Genomic DNA, 21,604 nt, shown 5'->3' with positions numbered 1-21,604 from the left:
TCCCGGTGTGTGGCTGGTGGCAGCAGCTCGGTGTGTGTCTGTAAGTCTTGTTTTCTGTGTACGTTCAGGCTGTGGCGCGGGGCTGGTCACTGACCCACATGGTAGTTGCGATGGTCGCCTGCTGGCAAGAGAGAACGTTTCCTTTGTCTCCTGCATGGAAGAATAATTGTCTAGAAAGTGTCATGTGATTTTCAAATTTTCTTTTCTCAGATTCTGAACGACCATTTAATAGCTAGTGAGAAGAAGCAGCGAGCCCAGTGGGAGGCGTTCATGACACAGCAGCGTGGCGAGCAGGCGGCCGTGGACGAGGAGCACAGCCGGGCCCTGGGCAGGCTCAGGGCACAGTACGCACAGATGGAGAAGGATCTGGCCAAGTTCTCCACCTTCTAACTCTCGCGTGGCCGGACAAGCTCCCGAGATGGCCCTGCCTCCCCAGAACCGCCCGCCAGCCCTGCAGCCCCTGCTCCGAGCTTTGCAGCAGACTGTGTGTTCTCTCGTGCAGAAGAAGAAAGCTTCACCGGGCCTGCACCAAGTGCAGGCTAGGTGCGCACACCCTCCCCCAGCTCTCGGGGGCCCGTGGGTGACTCAGAGAGGAGCTGGCATGCGTCTTCTGGTTGTCACTGCTGCCCTTCCCGTTCCCTGTCTCAGAGGCCGTTGGCAGAGATGCAGAGAAGTGCTTTCACTCCCTCATCCCACATGCAGGGCACGTGGAGGTCCCTGATCGGGGCTCACACAGCTGTCACGGCGGCCTGCAGCTGGCAGGGAGATGGTGCGCGGTCCCCACCGGTGGTGGAGCCAGGTGGCGGGTGGACATGGGTGGCCCCCGGCCCTGCAGGACTCTGGTGATCCGCAGGGCAGTGCGAAGCCGTGAGCCCCCCGGGCACAGGACACTTGGGCTGGGTTTTGTGTCTAGCACTTAAGTGTCCAGCTTTGAAAACAGGCGTGGGAGGAAAAGCTTGGCAAAAGTATATTGACTTTCACCTTCCCCAGAGCCATCGACTTGGGCTGGTGCCTAACCTCCCGTGTCCATCTGCTTTGCTGTGGCGGCTGTGTCCGAGAGGCTCCGTCCACGTTGTTCTGGCCACTCAGTGAGGAGGGCCCAGCCCCTGAGGAGCCAGCTGGTGGCACAGCCTCACGCAGGGCTGGCCCCAAGCCCACCCAACGTGTGCCCTGGGTCACCACCGGTGAGCCCCACCGGTCTGCGAGTCCTGTCTCATGAGCAGGTGTCAGGACAGGGCAGGCACCCCTGTCACTACGGGTCCCCAGAAGTCTGCACTCCACGCTGTGCACAGGCCCCAACTCTGCCCTTCACATAAACCAAGCAGAATGAAATGCAGCAATTTCAGGAGATGGATGGAGAGAGAATTTGAAGTCTGGGTAAATCTTCCAGGTATCTCCTCACCACTGCCCAGCTGGCGCGTGCTGATGCGGGGGCGCATGCTGGGTCGCGGCTCGGCTGCCCCAGGCCTTGCGCTGCCTGACTGTCAGAAGTGGGTGAAAGTAACAGAAGAGATAAGGATTTGAGATTTCCTTCAACTGGATGTTTACCAGCTCCCCGTTGCAACTGCCGCTGGACAGCGCGCCAGCTGTCCTCTCGTCTCGGGGAGGCCCCGAGCTGGGGCCACAGATCACTGGGGTTTCCTTAACTCTCTCTCCATGGATGGAGAAAACCATACTCCAGAGATAACCCCACGTGAGGTGGGAGGGGGCCTTCCACGAGGCCTGCTGCACTCTGTAAGTTTATGGTGTGATGTAATACATTCCCTTAAAATGGAGTAAGTACAGATTTTGAAAAGCTGCAAGTCAAGTCACTTTTTTTAGAACAATGTAACCTGAAATGCTTGACCAGCTTTTTGGGAAATACTTGTTTCAGAAACAATGATTTATCAAATTACCCCCGAGATCACAGTTACAAGATAAATGTGTTAAGTGTCAGTTGCATGTTAAATTTGCTTGAAGGCTTAGTTGAAATAAAATTATATAAATGAGGACATTAATATTACTAAGAAAGATCGTGATGCTAAAGACTTTCCTTCCCTTAGAAGCTGGGATTCATAGTTGCGGCCAGCAGGTGTCACCGCAGCAACAGGCTACTTCCCGCTGTCCGGGCAGTCAGAGGTGTGTGTGAGACGAAGGGATGTGACTGAGCTGAAGCCAGAGGAGGCAGGAGGCAGGTGAGGACCGTGGGCGCGCTCGGTGCTTTTGAGAATTGCGTTTCGCCTGAATTCATGTCTTGTGTACAGATTTTTCATGCTGTAACTGGTAGGAGGGTTTTATTAGCAGTAAAACTCCAGTAAGACAGCAGCAAAAAAACTGTGCCTGGGACTTTGAAGTGTAGAGTAGTGTGGGAGGCGGTAAGTCGTAGTTGTGAGACTGACCCAAATCGCCTCAAGAAACACATCCGGTAATATTTTTAGTTGTGTTTTTAAACACTCTGGGTCCTCTTCTCCCGTTAGAGTCAGGATTTCTAAAGATTTGTTTATTTATTTATACATGCACTGGGTACAGTCAGAAGCGCGGGAGGGTGAGAGAATTCACCAGAGCCAGAGCGGGGAGCAGAGCAGGCAGACGGACGAAGTACACTGCTGAGGGGAGCAGCGGGAGCACCAGGAGAGGTCTGCGCGCCATGTGGGACCCTCGCTGGTGGCCGGGGATCGAACCGGCTCTACGGAGGCTACAGACAGCTTTGCAACCCAAGCTCAACCGCTGCGCCACCAGGGGAGGTCCTAGAGTCAGGATTTCTAAATGAATGCTCAGAGGCAGCAGTGCGGGGCCTGCAGTGGGGAATGGTTGCAGCATTCAAGGGCTGGCTGGGGCTCATCCCTGGAGCGCTCGGTGGCGTCCACGCCTGCCTGGAGAGACCTGGACGAAGCCTTGGCCCTGCGCCTCTGGACTGACTGCACCTGGTGCAGGTGCCTGCAGGACGGGAGAGCAGCAACCCCTGTCACTATGGGGAGCCTCGGTGCCACCCGCATGACCTGGAGCCCCGTGAGCCCGTGGCAGGGGCGCTCATCAGAGCATCATGTGCAGCAAAGGCAAACTAGCAGTGGGATTTGGGGAGCGAAGGGCAGGGCCCGGAATGTCTCCGGTCCAGGGGGTGTCCTGAGCGTTTCTGGGCTGCGGGCACCCGTCCTCTGCCCCCTGGAGAGAGAGGGGGATGAGCAAGGAAGGCAGCCACTTTCTGCCCCCGGGCAAACAATGGCCACTGACTACGTGGCCATCTCTGTGCTGAGGACAGCAGACCACGAACTGGCCAGGAGCCTGGTCTGCATGCAGCCTGGGCTTTCTCGTCCAGGGCAAGTAGCCCCTCCCACCACAGCCGTCGTGGGGCGGGTGCAGGGTCATCGCAGGACTGCGGTGCTTCAGGTAAAAACACAACTGGAGCTTCTTGTTTCATCAGGAAACCGTCCAAGTGCCTCTACTTAGAGGAGACTCTCGACACCTTTGCACCCCAGCTGAGCAGACCCCATGGGAGGCAGGACAGTGAGGGGCAGAGAGAGGTGGCCGTTCCAGCCCTGCCACGTGTTAACTGAGTGGGCCTGGACCTCGGTTTCCCCCTCTGTAAAGCAAGCGGTCAGCAGCACCCAGCCTGTAGGTTGGTTTTGATGGTTCGATGAGTTCTGCGCCTTGTCTCAGGCGGAGCCTGCCTGTGAATGCCGTGTTCAGTATCTGCTTTTATTTTTTTTTTTTAAGATTTATATATTTCTATGCATACAAGAGTTGGGGTACAGGCCAGAGATGCAGGGGGTGAGAGGACTCACCAGAGACAGAGTGGGGAACAGAACAGGCAGTTTGACCAAAGTACACTGCTGCGGGGAGCAGCGGGCGAGGCAGGAGAGGTCTGCAGCACCATGTGGGTTGCTTCCTGACTGGCCGGGGCTCGCATTCGTGCTGAAGAGGCTGCAGATCGCTTCACAGTGCCGTGCCTAACCCTCTGTGCCACCAGGGAGGCCCCAGTATCTGCTTTTAAATCGGTGCCGTCACCATCGAGTCTGGAGGCCATTTGGGGAGGGCACCTGTGACTCGCCCCACCAAGGAGTGGGGTCGCAGCACAGGAGTCTCTACCCTTCCCCCTCCCCCCCATTTTGCGGCAGCCCTTGGGGCTCTGGGTGGATGCAGCAGCGTCTCCTTCGCCCATGTGCATGTGGCCAGGCGCGACGGCGGCCTCCAGCTGGCACCACAGATGGCATTGCTCTTGGGGCCAGTTCATGTGTCCCGGGGCGTCAGGCGCCTCTCAAGTGAAGGGTGTGTGTCTCGCGTCTCGCCCTCGCCGGTCTTTGATGCAAGCTGAGTCAGATCTAACGGTTCAGGCGGGCTGCCCAAATCCCGATGTCCTCATTGGCCGGGGCTGGAGGGCCACGCCAGGCAGGTCTCCCCGTTCCTGCGGCAAGCTGGGCCAGCACCACCGATGAGAGTGGTGGGAGTGTGGGCGGCTGGCGGGCGGCCTCAGAGGAGGCCCTGTTCACAGTCCCCATGCTGGGGCGGGGCGCCCCGGGCCCTGGGCTTCTGTTCTGGGTGGTTTCTAGAGCTGCATGGTCTGGCTCCCAGCCCGCCGCCCCCCGCCCCACCCCAGGAACAATGCCGCACACATCATTTCCTGGAGCCCTGGGCGGGAAGGCCATTATCTGCTCCCCCACCAGACTGGGGCAGCAGTTCCTGAGATTCTTCTCAAATACTTTAACTTCCCAAGGAATCGGAAAAAATACTTCTAGGAGCCGTTGTTGTGGATGAGGGGGACAGCACAGCTTCCTGCACGGGAGCCGGGACCACGCACTTGGCCTGCGCCGGCTCGACGGGTCAGCGGAGACTGCCCTGCCCACGGCAGGCGTGGCCGGGCCCCTCGCCCACCCCAGGGTGCCCCGGAGCTCTGGACCGGATGTGCCACCTGCCCGCCTCGCCCCGAGATGCCGCCAGAGAACTTGGAGCTTCTGTTCAGATAAGAAACGTTCATTTTCTTAGAGAAATCGGTTTTGTGCAGGTTGTAGGTCAGAGGACCTGGCGTAGGCTGTTGGGGAGCGGGATCTCCCCTCCACCCCCCTGGACGGAGCAGTCACGCGGATGTGGGCACTTCTCGGCTTTACCAGCCAATGTCATCCTGGGTGCTTTCCACCGTCTTCACTTCACACGCCCACCTGCCGGTGGGTTTGGGAAGGCACAGGGGTGGGCAGCAGACAGTCAAGATCGTTGGCTGTTAAAGGAAAGGTAGAGCCTCCAGGGAGAGCAGGAGTCAGTCCCGCCAGACCACTCGCTGTGGCAGTGAGCCTGTGGCCCCCACCTTGACGTGGAGGGGGAGTTTGTGAGGTGTCTCCTCCGGTCCCTGACATATCTGCACGTCCCCAAGGGGGCCCAAGGGTGCTCGTGGCAAAAAGTAACCCTTGAGAGCTGAAACATTCCCGTGGGGCTTGACCCTGCACACAGGCCTCTCCGCTGTCCTGAGGGGTGAGGGCGCGCTTGGGTGTCCAGACTCCAGGGATGAACTGTAAAGCACACATGTCGGGATATACGACTGTGTGGACGCGCTCTCCCTCCTAGGTCCAGGCTGTGTCTGGTGTCCTGGGAGTGGCAGCTGGAGAGCAGGGAGGGTGTGCTGTGGTGACCTCACTTGGGGCCAGGTGAGTGTCCTGGAAGCGTCTCCCGAAGTGTGGCTGCTCCCGGGCCTGTCTGCACTCCGCCCTCCCCCCCACCCCCGCCTCCAGCGTCCTGCATCGCCTGGGCTTGAACCAGAGACTCAAGCATAGAAATGGGGTGGAAAGAGGTTTCAGGAAAGGCACGGGTGTCTGGAGAAGGGGATGGTGAGACGTGGTTGTGGCCCTGAGGGGCAGCAACTCTGGGGGCATGTGGTCCCTGCAGGGGTGCAGCTGAGACTCCAACGGGGCGAACACAGCCAGTCAGTGCCTCCAGCCCATCTCTCACGGTTGGGGCTCTGGCTTGTGTCTGGGTCACTGGCTTCATCACCTGGCCTGTTCCCGGGGCTGCTGAGCACAGCAGCCAGCCCATCCTGCGGAGCCAGGCCCTGGTCCCCATCCAGCTGCTGTGCAGGGAGCGTGCAGCTGTCTGAGAAGCACCTCAGCCTCTGGGGCTGCCGGGAGCCTTTACGGGGTGGGAGCTTTGGGGCTGGGTCAGCCCAGACCCGGCAGCCGGTCCAGGAGGTACAGCATGGCCCTCAGACACTGGAGGCTGCGGCTCTGAACAAGTGGGGAGCCTAGTATGTTCCCCCAGGTGCACGTGCTAGGTCAGGGAGCTGCCGCCCGGCGCACTCAAAGCATCTCACCCGCCTCCGCCTGCACCCAGGGGCGCGCAGCTCCCATTGGCCGACCTTGTGCTCTGCAGAGTGCAGTGATGCCGTGCTTGACACGAGCTGCTGCCCGAAAGCCCCAGGTGAGGACGCAAAGGCTGACGGCAGGGATGGTGGGCAGAGAAGGTGCCCACGGGGGGCGGGTCTAAGCAAGTGCTGGGGTGTGTGCACGGGATTGACGAGGCGCTCTGGGTCCCTGAGCACAGGCTCTCGGGAAGCAGCTTCGCACTGTGATGCCACAGCCCAGAGCGGGTGGCTACAAGCCGGCTTCTGCACGGGAATACCGGTGCGGCGATTCCTTCCCATCGCGCATGGTCGAGTGTGTGGTTGAGGTCACTGGCAGTGAGGTCACCCCAGCAGGCTGAGCCTGCTTTCTCTGGGCTTCAGATTCCCCCTGTAACTCGGGTGAGTGAAGCCACCTCTTGGGGCAGTGTGGTGAGCAAACCCGTACGGCAAAGAGCTCAGCTGCATCTGAATAGCCGTCACGGCTACACGGTTAATTCTTAAAACCCAGGTGCAGGGAGAGCTGGGTTGAGAGCTGTGCCTGGGTCTGTCACCTGCAGAAGGCAGGCAGGTGGGGCGTCCCCCAGGGCCGGAGCCTGCACATGGCCTGCTAAGGAAGGCGGCGCCCAAGCCCAGAGCAGAGCCAGCGGGAGGGCATGAAAGGCAGAAGGCAAGCTGGGAGGTTCCCAGACGGATGGACGGATGGACCGACAAGGCTATGGGGCAGCTTCCTGCAGGCTGTGGGGGTGGGGAGGGTGTGGGTCTTTTACCTGGGGGGCTGTCAGGTGAAGCGAGTCTCCCGCTCTGGGGCAGGCACAGAGGGCAAAGGAAGGCCGGAGTGGGAGGGCGGCCAGGTAAGGGCACACCTGGCTCGGGGGTGCTGCCCTGCTGGGCCCACCCCTTGGCCAGGCCACACTGTCTTGGCTGCTCCACTGAAAACCTGGGACCAACAGAGCTGGAGAAGACTCTAGATAAATGGAGCGGGATTCTGTCTTGATGAAAACATTAGTTGTGCATGATTGTAGGCAGAGCACGAAATAAAATGAGAAAAATGCCAGCTCCTGGAGCGTCTCCTGAGGTGGGTGTTTGGCTGCTGCGTCTCACCTGCTGCTTCATCGCCTGCCTGTGGCTCCCCAAAGACCCAGGAAGTCGGCAGCACTCCTGGAGACTTGACGTTCCCAACCCAGTCTTGTGCTCTCGTCCGCCTCTTCACACGGTACAGACTGGCTCTTGCTCCTGGTCCTCGGGAAGAGGCCTGTACAGTGTTCGTCTGTGAAGGTGAGAAGCAACAAGCAGCGCATATAAGCTGAATGGTTCCCGAACAGCCTTTGTTGACTGAACAGAAAGCTGCCCTCTGTAGGCATTGCTATACGTCAAAATCTGGGGCCCTCTGTCAGCATTTAAAATGCACGTACCGAGGTGTGAAGACGTGTACATAAGAGATGTCAGAGCCTTTCACGTATAAAGATGCTACGGGAAACACGTTACTGTCCTTCAGCGTGGGGTGGTGAGATAAGTGATGGTGTCTTCAAAGGGCATACAATGCTGCCTTGAAAAAGGAAGAAGTAGCACTATATGTGGCACAACGGCATGATTGGACCCTCAAGAGGAGGACCACGCATACCAAGGTTTGGACATTGCTGCAGTACCCAGCAGCAGATGGTACAAAGGACTGCCTTGGAATGGGTCCTCGGGAGCAAGGGCTGCATTGGTGCCTGGTTTTACTCATTCAGTTCTTTGAAAGCTAGTTTAGAAAAAGGAGTTACTTTTTTAAAGCACTACACATGATGAGGAAAGGAGGTTAGAAGCTATTTGGATTAAATTTCCTAAATGAAAGGGGACAATCAAAATAAAGGTTTTTTTTTTTTTAAGATTGATTTATTTATGCACACAAGAGCTGGGGTGTAGGCCAGAGGTGCAGGGGCGAGAGGACTCACCAGAGACAGAGCGGGGAGCAGAACAGGCAGAAGGACCAAAATACACTGCTGAGGGGAGCAGCGGGAGACAGGCGAGGTCTACTGCACCATGTGGGCCAGTTCCTTGCCCCGGGATCGAACTCGTGATGCAGAGGCTGCGGATAGCTTCACAGTGCTGAGACTCTAACCCAGGGAGGCCCAAACAGTTTTATTTTTGCCTCTTTCTCTAGTGTGATAACAAGTTGGCACCCGAAGGATCTCAGAAGTGGTAAAAGAATAAATCAGAGGAGGTCGCTCTCACCCAGCCTGGAGCTAGTCACGGAACTCACGGCTGCAGGCGGCCCACATAGTCAGATGCTGTCTGGCCCCTTGTGTTCAGTCATAACATTTGAGGTTGTGCAGGGGGAGATAAGGACAATGAGAGTCACAGACGCAGGATGTCGGGCCTGTGGCCGGGAAGGAATTCCCCGGCCTCCCTTCTTTTTTGGCGCCTTCCAGGGCCTCGGAACAACATGACACTCGGAATGGGGCCACTTTGAAGAGCTGACCGCACTTCCTCTGACCTGGGCGGAGCACTGGGCTGCGGAGCTGTCACCGCTCTGCACCGGGGTGTGGCCCTTTGGCCTGTGGGGTCCCGGACAAGTGTTCTGACCAGGCATCTCAAAGCAAAAGCAAGTTCCCATGCGCAGAGGATGGGAGGAGGTCAGTGTGGGTGACCAGCAGGAGTGGGATGGGCAGTGGCTACTTACGGAGTGGACGGCACCAGCCACCTGGAGCCTGCATGGTGTCTGGTCCATGTTTCTCCCATGAGGATAGAGAGGCCTGTTTTTCTAAGTAAATAGCCCTGAGTTGGAAGCCCAGAACCTAGTTTTTGCACAGCCAAGAGCAACACGGGCACTCGGAAATTCTACCAGCGAGCCAGAGTTTTATCTGCTTCCGCAGCCCCTGGCGCGATTTGTAAGAAGTGCCTCTCCGATGAGGGAGCGAGTGTGTGGACGCCAGTTGACAGGGCTCAGAAGTACAGTGAAGGAATCTCTCCTGAAAGCCCCCGCTCCGGAGCAGGCACCCACGTGAGCGGATGCGGAGGCCCGGGGCATGCGGGCCGAGTGGAAGCTCCTGGCCTCGGGCACGTGGAGCGCACACGTGCTGCGTGCTCACCTGTGACGAGTCCGAGCACGCCGCAAGTCGCCGGCGGCGGCGGGGTCGCGCCTTTGTGAAGCCTGCGGGCCCAGGACAAGGCCCACGTTGCACAAAAATTTCACTGCTGGTTTTTATAAAGGCCTTGGTTTCTTTTGGCCACCCTTTCTTCCCTTTGACCTGCTTTAATCTTTGCACCGACAGTTTCCCACGGCCGATGGCCAAGGGCCCTGCTTGCCCACGGGCTGACACCTGGGTACCAAATTAATAAAAAGTTCAGGCCCCATAGAAAAAACCAGAACAAATTGGAACAGCCCACTTGGAGGAGAATGGCTGGTGGCCAGTCGAGTGTGACGGTGCTTGGCCGCCTTAGTCCTGGGGAAACGCGGATGAGCAGAGGGCAGAGTGCAGAGACACCGGATGACTCTACCTTGATCCAGATGTGAGGCCACGGAGGTGTCTGTGGTACGGGTAGGGCAGCAGCTGCCATATTCTGGGAAAAGCTGGGCACTGTCCGCTAAAGCTGAACCTAGGTCTGCTCAAGGAGCCAGCAAGCCCATTCCCAACAGAACATGTGGCCATGTGGGCCACACGGCGCGTCCGTGTCTAGGGGAGCAAGGCCTGTCAGCAGCCCAAAATGCAAAGACTCCAAATATTGGCGGGATAAATAAATAGTATGCACATCCGATGGAATACTCCACACCCCTGCAAAAGGAGCTAGCTCAGCACATAAATAATGTGGGCGCATCTCATAAGCGTGATGTCAGATGAAACAAGCTAGATACACGTAAGAGATTCCGTTTATGTAATGTCTAAGGAAAACTGACATCCTGAGGTGCTTGTCCTGGGAAGGCAGTGATGTGGCCAGGGCGGCACTCAAGGCAGGGCTTCTGGGGTGCTGGTGAGTTCCTAATTTTTGACCCCGGTGAAGGTTCCAGAGGGGTATTCTGTTGGGACAAGTCATCGAGTTGGACGCGTTATTTAAAAGATAAAATCTTACGGTGATGTTTATGCGAAGTAGGGTCGGTCCCTCTCAACTCTGAGCTAAGTGGTAGCCCTGGCAAGTGACTCAGAGGCAGCATCTGGCCTGTAGGTGCTCCGAGGGTTGGCGTGGCGGATGCTGTGGACGCCGGCGATGACACAGCTGGCGTTACTGCACGTGGCCGTGCGATGACCCCGCCGTCAGGGACAACAGCCAGGACGAGATGAGGACCGGTCTCGTCTCACGGGGCCAGGTGGGCTCCTCTTAGGCGTCGACTGTGACTTGGATCTCAAAATGGGACTGACCTTGCGGCCGAGCAGGAGGGAGGCCTGCGGGAGCCGCGTGCTGTGTTGAAGTGCGCACGGTCCCTAGGCCGCCGAGGCCCCCGTGAGCAAGGCCAGCTCCTGAGGCTTTCCTGATGCGCGGGGGCTGGCGGAGAGGGTCCGCGTCGGCAGGCCCCCACGCCCCGGAGTCCTGTCCATCTGACCTCTGCGGCGGTCCTCAGCTTCCGGGGAGGGGGGTGGTTGTTAGCGGTTAAGCCCCAATCGCTAAAGTGACCCCTGAGAGTCAGAGTCGCGTGTCACCTGCCGGACAACGTGGGCCTGTGTCGCCGTCAGCGTCCGTCCCCCCCAGCGGGACTGCGAGCCCCTGCTGCAGGTGCCCGGACTAACCGGGACTTTCTGGAACAAGTGGAGGTCCAACTGTCACCTCAGGGCCCTCACAAGACACCTGGGTGGCCCAGGAGCCCCCGGCCCTGCGCTCCCAGCCCCCGTGACTTGGCAAGTCTGGGGAGCAGGTGGCAGGACCCCGCCCGGTCGTGGCCCAAGAGCCTGCTGTGAGGACCTGTGCTCAGGGCTGCGCGCTGCCTTCTGCGAGGTCTCAGCCCGGCGGGTGTTGGCCTGGATGCGGCCCTGGGTCCCTGGTGGCGTCCAGCGTGCTGGGTGGCAGGGCTCCCAGCAGGCATCCTGGTTGGGAGCCCTGGCCGGTGCCGCGTGCTGTTTTGGGGAGCCTCCATGCACCCCATCCAGGTGCCCGTGCTGTGTTTGGGGGAGCCCCCTTGTGCCCCGGCTGGGCCCCATGCTTCTGCTTCACGTGCGCCTCCTACATCTAATCCTATCTCCGGCCTCCAGGCCACGGTCATGGCGCCCCCTCTGCCCGCAAGCAGTTGGGGTGGGGAAGCCCTGCCGCCAGCTTCCCAGACATGGGTCGGTGCCGGGCCGGGGCTGGTGTGTCGCCCTGCAGACACCTCCACGCCCCGTGGGCAGGATGCAGCGCTGCAGCCAGTGCAGCCTCGAGGACGCCGGCTCCGGGCTCCTGCAGGGCAGGATACGGCGGTGCCAGTGCAGGTCCCAAGCTGCTGGCCATGTGCTCGCCTCGACCCTGCCGGGCCAGGTGCTGCCCCACGCTGGGAGGGGCTGCTCCCCAGGTGGCCCAGCGATGACAGCAGCGGCGGCGGCTCTTCCCTGGCCCGGCCTACCGCCCAGAGCAGCACAGGGCTTGCAGCCAAGATGACAGACAGGATGCGCAAGAGCCCACAGGAAGTTGGAGCTCCTGGCCTGGTGGGAGGGGCGCTGCCACCACCTGGCTGGGGCTCCTGCTGCCCCACTGGCTGTCCACCCCACTGCTCGCCAGCAGCCAGAGGGCCGGTCCATGCCCTCGTGCCCACCGTGCTCCCATTGGCCCTCGGACGGGTCGGGTGGCGTCCTGAGAGGCTCCCGCACACACGTTGGGGTGTCTACTTAACCTGCCCTCCATGGGCAGTGGGTGGCCATGCCTCAGGGTCACCAGGTGAGCCAGCATCCTTAGGTGCTCTGCAGGTCCCTGCAGAGTGACTCACGTGCCCCGTGGGCCACTTCTCATCAAGGTAGATGGTGAGCGTACACCCTGGACACAACTAGCTGGCGGCGGCGGGCAGAGCTGCGGTCCCCAGGGAGGAGGAGCCTCGCAGAGGAGAGAGGTGGCCGCTGCCCGCTCAGCTGTGGCCTTGGGTGGGGGTGCAGGGGTGGACGCAGACTCAGCTGGGGACATCTGAACCCCGGCACGGTGCCTTCTCTCCCTGTCCCCAGGTGGCGCCGCAGCTCCACCTCTGAGAGCCGAGGGGCTTCATGGATCCCCCCGGGGAGGCCCCATCGCTGCCGCGGGCACTGTGCCCTGAGGCCAGGGCCGGAGGCTGGGACGTGTGTTCTGCCCTCGCTGGTCTTTCATGACGTGGGTCAGACCAGACACGTGGATGTTGCTTCCCATGGTCAGGGGCACGTCCCCCTGGGGAGCTCCTGGGCAGCCACGTGGATGGTCAGTCTTTGTTCCTCCAAGGCGCAGAGAGTCGCCGTGCTGGGTTTTATTTTGATTCATGGCCTAAATGGAATGACTAGAGAGCGAGACATGGGTGGGCGGACGGGTGGATGGACGGACAGACAGATGGACAGGTGGACGGATGAATGCAGGATGACGGGTGGCTGGGTGGGTGACAGGCGTAGTTCAGTGTTATAGTTACTTGTGCAACAAAACAATTCTCCAAAAAACAGGCCCTGGACCTCCGCCCGCCGCCCCGCCCTGCACACCACAGCTCGTCCCACAAGGGGTGCTGAGAAGGGGCGTCTCCCTGGAGTCGTCGCCGACACCCTCCCCACGTGCTGTCCCTGCTTCCTCCGGCTTTGATGTGCCCGAATTGCCCCCTCTGATGGCCGCAGGAAGGTACACGCGCCCGCCGTGTTCCCGGGACATCCGTCCTCCCAGACAGGAGCTGAGTCCCCGGCACACCCCCCGCCCACTGCTCCAGCCATGGGGGCGCCCCTCCACTTGGCTCTGCGCCTGCCACTCTGGGCCCCTACGGAGGAGCCACTCTCCGCCTCCAGCCTGGCCTTGGCCTGCCACTGCCCGGTGCCCCGCTCGCATGGCGTCCCCACTGATTCTCCTGCCAGTGATTCTCCCACGAGGGCAGGACACTGCATGTGCCCTCGGGTTCCCCCAGGTGCCCAGGACGCTGCCAGCAGGCCTGGCCAGCACCTGCTCTTCCAGCTGAGTCCTCTCAGCATTTGGGGGACGGGGGTGCAGAGGCGGGGAGCCCCCCTCGCCCGCTAACTGGAGGCATGAGCGTGGACACTGGTGTTGGCTCAGGAGGAAAGCGCTTTCCTCCTGCTGTCCATGGATGCGTGCTCGCCGCTGGTGTTGGAGGGTGGCGTCGGCTGTGCCATTCCCTTGTTTTCTCTGCCTTTTGTTCCTCTGCTTCTCCATCGCTCCTCCTGTGGGTGCAGGACCATTTCCTGCTCCGAGAGGCACCTGGAGACTCACCTGGGTTGAACCTGGGCATCCGGCTCCTGGGGGTAGGTGTGGCCGGGCAGGTGAGGAGATGCTAGACGCATGGAGCAGAGGGCAGCCCCCACCCAGGGCAGATGAGGGGGGCAGCTCCCTGACCTGGCGCCCGGCTGAGGCCCTGGGCTGAGTGCTCCGGCTCCCCTGGCTGCGTGAGGGTCAGCGAGAGCCACCCTAGCCGCAGCCACCCGGCCACCCGCCTCTGCTGGAGCCGTGAGGGCCCCGGGGCCCTGAGGCCTGAAGCTGAGCCCCTGGGGTTGCCCATGGCGCGGTGCCCGCACAGGCCAGAGCCACGCGGACGGCGCGGAAGACACGGCGTGACTGCCGGCCCAGCCCCTGCTAGCGCGGGCCCCAGGAGCGCAGCACGCAGCCCCGCCTCAGGCGCCTCAGTGGAACTCAGCCCAGCTGGGGCTCCTCAGAGATTGCAGACGCCGGGAGGAAGACAGGCACACGGGAGCGTGGGAAGTCCACGTGTCAGCACACGTGCCGCAAGTTGCCTTTTCTATTCTTCTTGTTCACGGTATCGAACCCATTTCTCTTGCTGTTACAGAAGCTCTGAGTGTCTGTTCTAAAGCTTTATTGTTGCTCAGCCTCCGATAGACACACGGCAATAGAGATAAACTGGATCCAGGTGTTTTTTAAAAGGAAGCCAGAGGGTGTCCGAGCTAGACTGAGGAGGAGGCAGCGTCGGGACTGGCTGGCGCTCTGACACAGCCCTTGTGGAAAGTTCAGTCACAGACGGAAGGGGAGAGTAAGAGCCTCCGTCACCCCGTCACTCAGACGCTGAGGCGCTCGCCCTCGGCCTGCGGGCATCTGCTGAACAATTGCGAATGCAAGGTTTGCGTCCGGGAACGGCCTCTGCAGCCTGGCCGGCGCCCGGAGGCGCTGGCTCAGCCTCACGCTTGGTGGTGGTTGTTCACGCCACGTACCCGTGCTTGTGGCTGCACGAAAGTCTGCCGGGCCCCATCCGGAGAGGCTGCGTGGTTTTTACGCCGCAGTGTGTTTCGTCCACTCAGAAACCCTCTGGTGTCCATGTGCTCCCCGGCGACGCCCAGAGCCGAGACGCTGGTAACCCCGGGCGAGACCCTTCAGAACACAAGGGCCCCGGGGGCCAGTCCCTCGCTGCAGACGTGGAGGGGCTCTGGCCCCGGGGGAGCCCCGGCCGCGGAGGCTTTCCAGGCCGCGGGCCCTTGTTGGACCCTGTAGGAGAAGTAAGAAAGCGTCAGGCTTTTCTGCCCTCCTGCCATCGGGATGGATGATGGCTCTGCAGAACTGAACGCGTGTCTGATGGCGGCACCCGGAGTGGGGTGGGGGCAAGCGTAAGTAGGTGCACCTGTGCTGAGAGACGGCGTACGGGGCGGCGTCACGGGGACGCCAGGAGAACCACGAGAGCAGGAGCAGAGGAGGAGGAGGAGCACAAAGGGGAGAACCACAGAAGCAGCAGAGAGAAGGCCGCGAGCCCAGAAAGAGTGAAGACTTGCTGGGGGCTGGGAGGCCTGCAGCCTACCGGCCCCCCGGCCCCCCGGCACCCCTGCCTGCCGTGTACCGGGTAAATCCCAGGAAAAGCCTGCAAAAGCCACTGAGGGCTCCAGGACTCTCTCCTTCTCTACCCCGTCTGCTCGGGTCATAGGGATCCCGCCCTGTGGCCTTCCTGCCTTTACAGCCCCCTGGTGCCAGTGCCAATTGCTACTAGGGAGACACTCGGAGAGGCACCGTCCAATGCCATCACGTGCGGAGGCGCCTGGAGGAGGTTCCATGGGTTGGAACCAGCAGCTCCCCCACTGCCCCTTCCCCTCCTGACCCCAGGCTCTGAGGCAGGAGGCAGAGGAGACCCCGAGGAAGGCCAGGAGGGGCCTGGTCCCCCTGGAGAGCACGTCTGAGGGGCCCCACCCCCTGGGCTCTGGGCATCTTGAGACTTGGCCTCCACCGTCTGCCCCAGAGAAGTGCCCAGAAAGTTCCTGAAGCTCTCGGCAGTGGCACTGGGAGATTGCTGAGACCACCCTTGTGGCCTTGTCACACCTGCAGCCTCTAATGAAACCAACACAGAGGCCCGAGCCGACCCCCATAGCAGGGCGTGAGCCGCCTGGAGACCCTCGCACCTCCGCCTGTGGAAACAGAAGCCCAGGCCTGGGCCCGAGCCCCCCTAGACAGACCCCTGCGGGCTCGCGCCCTCCCTGGCGCCCTCTCTGTGACGTCACCTGGTCCCTGAGAGGAAAGAGCGGATGTCATGGGGAACGACAAATCACGCGTTCTCTCAGAAACGCCAGCACAGCAGCTCCAAGGCCAAGCCCGGCCCCGCCCAGCCCGGAGCGGCCAAGGAAAGGGACCAGCAGAGCTGACGCGTGGAAGTTCCTCTTCCTCCAGGATCAAGCCATAAAGCAGGTAAACAGCACCTGTCCGGCTTATCATAAAGCAGGTAAACAGCACCTGTCCCGCTCGGGGCCTGGGTGGGGGTTGGCCTGGCTCCGTCTTGAGCTCCCTGCAGAGGTGTCGGCCACGCCCCGTCCCTCCCTGCAGCTCTGTGGGCACCCAGCGTTCACCCCACACCCCCGGCCGCGGGGTGCCTGAGCCACCTGGTTGTAGAATAAAACACCGTGGCTGGGCCTCCCCTGGGGGGCAAGGGGTCCCGCCTGCCCTGAGCGTCCATCCACGTGGACACACTCGGGGGGCCTCCCTCATGCACAGCAGCCTCAGCGCGCCCATCCTGTAGGAAGCACGTGGCGCTGGGTTTGAGGTTCGGCAGAGCGGTCAGGGGAGGAGGCCGGCGGTGGCGACTCACCCAGGCCACTGTGCCCCTCAACTGCATGTGGGCTGGGGATACCCGCACCCGCCCACGGGGCAGTCAAGCCATCGCCTGGCCGGTGTTGGGAGGCATCGGGAGTCTCTGGGAGGGGAGCTGGTCGCAGGGGCGGGGCCGTGGAGGAGATCGGGGGACCCCCACGCGGGCCTGGCGTGGGGAGGTGTTTGCTGGTGGCGACTTATGTCTGCAAGTGCGCGTCTCAAGTGTCTGAACTCCAGAGAGATGGAGGCGCGGAGACGGGCCGATGCCCCTGGCGCACCCTCCCACCCCTCAGCCTGACCCTGGGCGGGGGAGGGGGGGCAGCGGGAGTCGCCGGGACGGTCCGCGTGAGGGGCCAGAAGGGGCCAGACTTCGAAGGGACCCTGGGTCGGAGCACGGTGGAGGCGGGTTTTTGCTTCCAGCGTCTCTTTGATTCAGAGAAAATAAACAGAAACAAAGCGGTCGTGGCCGGCCCGGGGTCACCGTCCCAGAGGACGCGTGTGTCTCGCTGCCCCGCTGTCCCCCGCGGCTCTGCACGGCGGGGTGTCTTATCCTTCTGCGAGTCACGTCCGTTTTCTCCAGTCCCGCCTGACTCCTCTCTGTCCACCCGTTCTTGAGGTTTAGTCCCCAGCTCCCTGGCCTGCAGCGGGACGTCTGTGGCTCCCCCACCCCCGCCCCTGCACGCGGGGTGGCCGGTCAGGTGTGATGCTGCCCCTCTGGGGCTGATGTTATCTTTCTGCTGCGCGTCCTGTCATTTGCGTGTGGGCCGTGGTCCTGTTGACGTGAACAGTAGTACTTTCAGCCTAATCACAATCGTTAGGGGAACACTGCTGCTCGGCGCCGCCTGTGCTGGAGGGCGCGGTCCACGCCTCTCCAGGGAGATGGCCCCGCTCGCGCCCACGCCCAAAGCACCGCGTCCACGGCCCTCCCGCTGCCCTTCCACCCCCACGTCCCCCCGGGGGCCTCACTTCTGCGCTCAGAGTTCTGGGCTTGTTTGGGCCCGTCGGATGCCGTGTCTTGTTTCTCTGCGTCATCACGTGGGAAATGTTCATGGTCGTCTTTTGGCTTCTGACTTGGTCAAAACGGCAAGAGTCCATCTTTCTCACGGCTGAGTAGCGTTCCACTGTGCGTAGAGCCACCCCTTCCTAGGCTCCCCCTCTGTCCCCAGGCGCTTGGGCTGTGTCCGCAGCTGGGCCGTGTCCACAGGGGGGCGAGGACCCTTCGAATCCCCTGGGGTGGGATTGCTGGGTCACAAGGCAGATCTGGTTTTTTTTAGATTGATTGATTTATACGTCCCAGAGCTGGGGTGCGGGCCAGAGGTGTGGGAGTGAGGGGATTCACCAGAGACAGAGTGGGGAGCAGCTTCCAGACGCCCTGGTCCCAGCTGCCCCCACCTCCTTCCGCCAGCTGCCCAGTCTGGTGTCTGCCCCTGCCCAGCTGGACCGCGTGGACGAGGTCACCGCCGACCCACGCGTGGCCCAAGACAGAGCTCAGCTAGTGCCGCCGCCGGTGAGTGGCCCGGCCCGGGCCGCATCTGGGAGAGAAGGGGCAGCCGCGAGAAGCCAGGTCTGCGGGGGTTGTCTAGGGCAGCCAAGCCCCCGCAGTGGAGCCCCCTCCATCCCTGCTTCTGGGAAAAGTGTCTCCTTGGGGCCGGGCAGCAGCCAGCTCTCGCCCACCTTCCTGGCTGCCCAGAGCCCCGGCCCTCACCCGGGCCTTGGGACGGCAAAGTGCCCAGGGGCCACTCCTCAGGGTCCAATCGCCTGGGCCAGAGGCCTGGCTCACACCCACTGGGTGCTCGGGACACTCTCCCTCCGCTCTGGCCGCGTCCCTCCCCGCACCTGAGCGTCTGCTCCATCTGCAGATGCCCCAGTGGAAACCACCTCACCAAAGCCAAGGTCAGCTCAAGGACAGTGCCACCCGCTGGCCCTGGCCAGAGCCTCAAGGTCACCTTCAGCTCTTCCGCTCCCCGAGGCCCCGTCTCACACGAGCACCGCCCCGCATGGAGCAGCTGCGCCTGCCCTTGCCGCCACCCGCGTCTGGGACTGGTGACCTCAGGGGGCAGCTACTCTGGACGGGCTCTGGCCTGAGCTGCCCCGCCCAGACCGGCTGCCCGCTCCCCTGCAGAGCACCCTCGGGAGCAGCACCCACGCTGAGTGGGGTCGTGAGTGGGGTGGGGTGTCCCCACGTCTGCCCGATGTCATGTCTCACCGCCACCTGCTGGGTGGGATGGGGGTGGGGGGGTCCCCAAAACGCCCACAGGCCCAGTCACAGCATCTGGGGTCTGGCGCCCGGCTCTGGGACTCTGTAAGCCCCAGCTGCTCTGGCCCCTTTTTTTTAATCTCAGGTTTTGTTGCTTTGCCAGTGGATCCCCTAACCATGGGCCTGGGCAGCGTGTCCACGGGCCGCCTGGCCCAGGTCCTGGGTGCCGGGCGGGGCTGCCGTTTCCCCAGCCTCCCGGGCTACCCTCCACTGCAGCCTCCGTGTCCACACCCCCCCCCCCACCCCAACCATGAGCCGCACTGAAGCTCCCCAGGGAGCTGCAGTTTCTCTTCCTTCCTTGGCAGCGCCCTCGAGGCCCCTCTGAGTGTAGAAACCACTGCATGCAAATGCTGTCCGCCTGCAAGGGGCACTTTCGGCCCCGTAATAGCTCAGGATGCACCTGCTCGGGTCCAGACACTGGCGTTTTGGTTTCTGCCTCAACAGAACATTCTGTGGGTCTTCATCACCCAGTGACAGCCACTGGGGCCACGTAACTGAGGAGGCACAGACGAGGGAGCATGGGGCACCCCCGCCCACCCCTGACTTCTGCTGGGCTACACGTGGTCAAACAGGCGGAATGCTGGGGAGAGGAAGTGGAGTGAGGTTTGATGATGCCTCGCAGACCTCCCCAGCGCAGGCCGGAGCCATGTGCCCCGATGCGTCCCAGTGACAAGGGCACTCAAAAGGAGGGAGGATCGGGGAGTTTATGGGGCACAAAGGCATGTAGACATTTCAGGGTGGCAGATGTTTGCCCCCCCACACCAGAGCAGCAGCCCCAGTGTCAGGGCCACTGAGGGACAAGGGCAGCTCCCCACGGGTTGCTTACCCCACCCATCAAGTGAGGGTTCGGCCCTCATGGCCACTGATTCTGAGTAAGAGGCCAAAACAGCAGCCGTGGGCTTGTGGGGCAGCAGTGGCCCCTAGGCCTCTCGCCCCTTTGTTGGGGACAAGGCCATGGCCACAGGGGTGAGGGAAGACCACCTCGGGAGGCACACGGGACCCCCTGGGGCCACTGGGCAGATGCGCCCCTGGGTGGGGAGTGAGAGTGTGTGCAGGGTCTGAGCTGCTTCCTGCAGGAACGCGTGCCCCCCCCCATGTTGGGGGATCCCTTTCTTCCTCAGCCTTCTGGAAGCCAGGCTGCTGTTGGGGGACAGTTACCACCCCCCTGAAGTCCATCCTGCCCCCTGGGGGCATCATCCCAGGCAGAGGGACCCCCAGCAGGGCTTTGGGAAGAGAGCAGGGGCAGTGGCGGTGGGGGCAGGAAGCTCCTTCCCTGGGCATCGGGGCCACCCCTGCCAGCCGTGGGCAGGACGCAGCTCTCCCGGCTGCGGGCCTCTCCCGGCTGGCACCCACACCTGCCACGCGGGCCCTCTGGGAGGGGTTCCGGACCCCCCTGTGCTGGGCGACAGGACCCAGGGTCAGTGCCAAGAGTGTGTCTGGGTGCTGTGGGGGCCTGGCCTCTGCCAGAGGGGGCACTCCCTGCCCTCAGGTCAGAGGAGGCGGTGGCACTGGGGTGTGAGATTTGCTGCAGGGAGGGTGGATTCGTGGTCTTCCTTTTCTGAGGCGCCGAGGTCATGTTGGGAACAGAGGAGGCTGGTGGGGGGCTGGAGGCCGCCACCAGTGTGTGTCCCCCCAACCCGGATCTCTGCAGGAACGTGGCTGGGGGCGGGGGCTGAGGCAGGAGAGCCCAGAGGCGAGGGCCGGTGCTGGAACTGCCGTGTGCCGGACACCCGGGGGGCTCGTGAGGGGAGGTGCCGTTTTCCTTGCCCACCTACCCGCGGCCCTGCTCGCCCCCACCCTCCGACAGGCCGTCCCCCCCGTGAGCGAGCTGGGCGACGGGGGGCGAGGGCTCAGCCAGACCTGCTCTGCCCGGAGCTGTTGTCTGTCGGGGTGCAGGTGGGGAAACACCTTCCTGCGGGCGCCGGACTGGGCTTCTGACCGGTGGCCGCTCTGGAGGTCCCCACGCGCCTCCGCAGGGACGGCTGCTTGGCTGGAGGGCCGCCCAGGACCCAGGGGGCCGCAGGCAGAGGGCACTGAGGGACGCTGCGGCCAGGGACAGCCCTCCCGCCTTCCCCGGGCTGACCCTGGCACTGCGGAGGGAGCCCTGCTGTGGGCAGTAGGCCCCTCCTCCACCCCTCCCTGCCCCAGTGCGGAGATCTGGGAGTGCCAGCTCAGCCCCCGCCAGCGGCTTGGTTTCCCCGGCAACCAGCCCCCAGCCTCAGGGGTTTTCCTCTTTTTCTAACTTCATTCACATAGCGAGGGTCTCTGCCCCTGGGGAGATCCCCAGGGCTGGGCGTTGAGTCCGGAGTGCCTGTGAAGGCCCCCGCTGTGCCCGCAGCTGAGGTCACGCTGGCACTGCCTGTGAGATTTCTGATGGGGACTGATTTCAGGGGTTCTGGGCGGGAGCTGCTAAGTGGCACCATCATGTCAGGTCTGCAGGGCCCGTCTCCAGGCCAGGAGGCTCCCGGCTGCTGGGGCAGCGCCAGAGTCCAGCCACCAGCCCCCGGGTGGGGCCCACGCAGCCGCGGCAGGGACTTCGCAGACGCTCAGGCGAGCCGGCGACGAGGCGGCTTTGTTCAGAGGAAAAGGCTAAGGAGCAAAGGAGCGGAAGCAGAGGGGGACCCCGGGCCGGGGAACCAGGCCGGCAGGGCAGGGGCAGCCGCAGAGCTGCGGGCGCGGGGACTGCGCACCTGCCTCCCCGCCGACCCCGCGGCCCCGCCCGTCCCCGGGGCGGGTCCGTTCCCGGGGTCTCGCCGCCCCGTGCCGGCGTCCCGGCCCTGGTCTCAGAGGCCCTTTTCTTTACCGTCCTCCTTCCAGCGCGTCCTGGGGGTGGCCGGTCCCCTTTGGAGTTCGTCATTTCTGGAGCTTCCTCAACGCTCCTGAAGTCCCCGCACTGTCCTGAAGCTGCCGAATCACCCCAA

At 62.4% G+C, this 21,604-nt stretch overlaps 1 protein-coding gene across 11 annotated transcripts in view; it reads left to right on the top strand.

The window, feature by feature from the left end:
- BLOC1S5 (biogenesis of lysosomal organelles complex 1 subunit 5) overlaps window positions 1–21,535 on the top strand; it is a 35,012-nt gene extending 13,477 nt beyond the window's left edge. The window contains exons 5-11 of one of the 11 annotated variants that reach the window (XR_008552935.1): window positions 211–1,734; window positions 2,043–2,174; window positions 4,691–5,612; window positions 7,324–10,586; window positions 12,859–13,027; window positions 13,588–16,027; window positions 21,115–21,318. Coding sequence is in view for 1 of the 11 variants with exons in the window: in XM_037518846.1 (XP_037374743.1) it covers window positions 211–390 (180 nt within the window). In the remaining 10 variants the exon portion in view is untranslated. Of the gene's footprint in view, window positions 1–210; window positions 1,850–2,042; window positions 2,175–4,690; window positions 5,613–7,323; window positions 10,587–12,858; window positions 13,028–13,587; window positions 16,562–21,114; window positions 21,319–21,500 lie in introns of those variants that run through there. The other 10 variants (XR_008552937.1, XR_008552933.1, XR_008552934.1 and 7 more) reach the window with 10 other exon arrangements.
- The last annotated feature ends 69 nt before the right edge of the window (window positions 21,536–21,604 follow it).

The sequence above is a fragment of the Talpa occidentalis genome, unplaced genomic scaffold, assembly GCF_014898055.3.
Source record: "Talpa occidentalis isolate TD23 unplaced genomic scaffold, MPIMG_talOcc4v2.1 talOcc4.2, whole genome shotgun sequence".
Classification (NCBI taxonomy): domain Eukaryota; kingdom Metazoa; phylum Chordata; class Mammalia; order Eulipotyphla; family Talpidae; genus Talpa; species Talpa occidentalis.
This window is presented reverse-complemented; position numbering and strand designations above follow the sequence as displayed.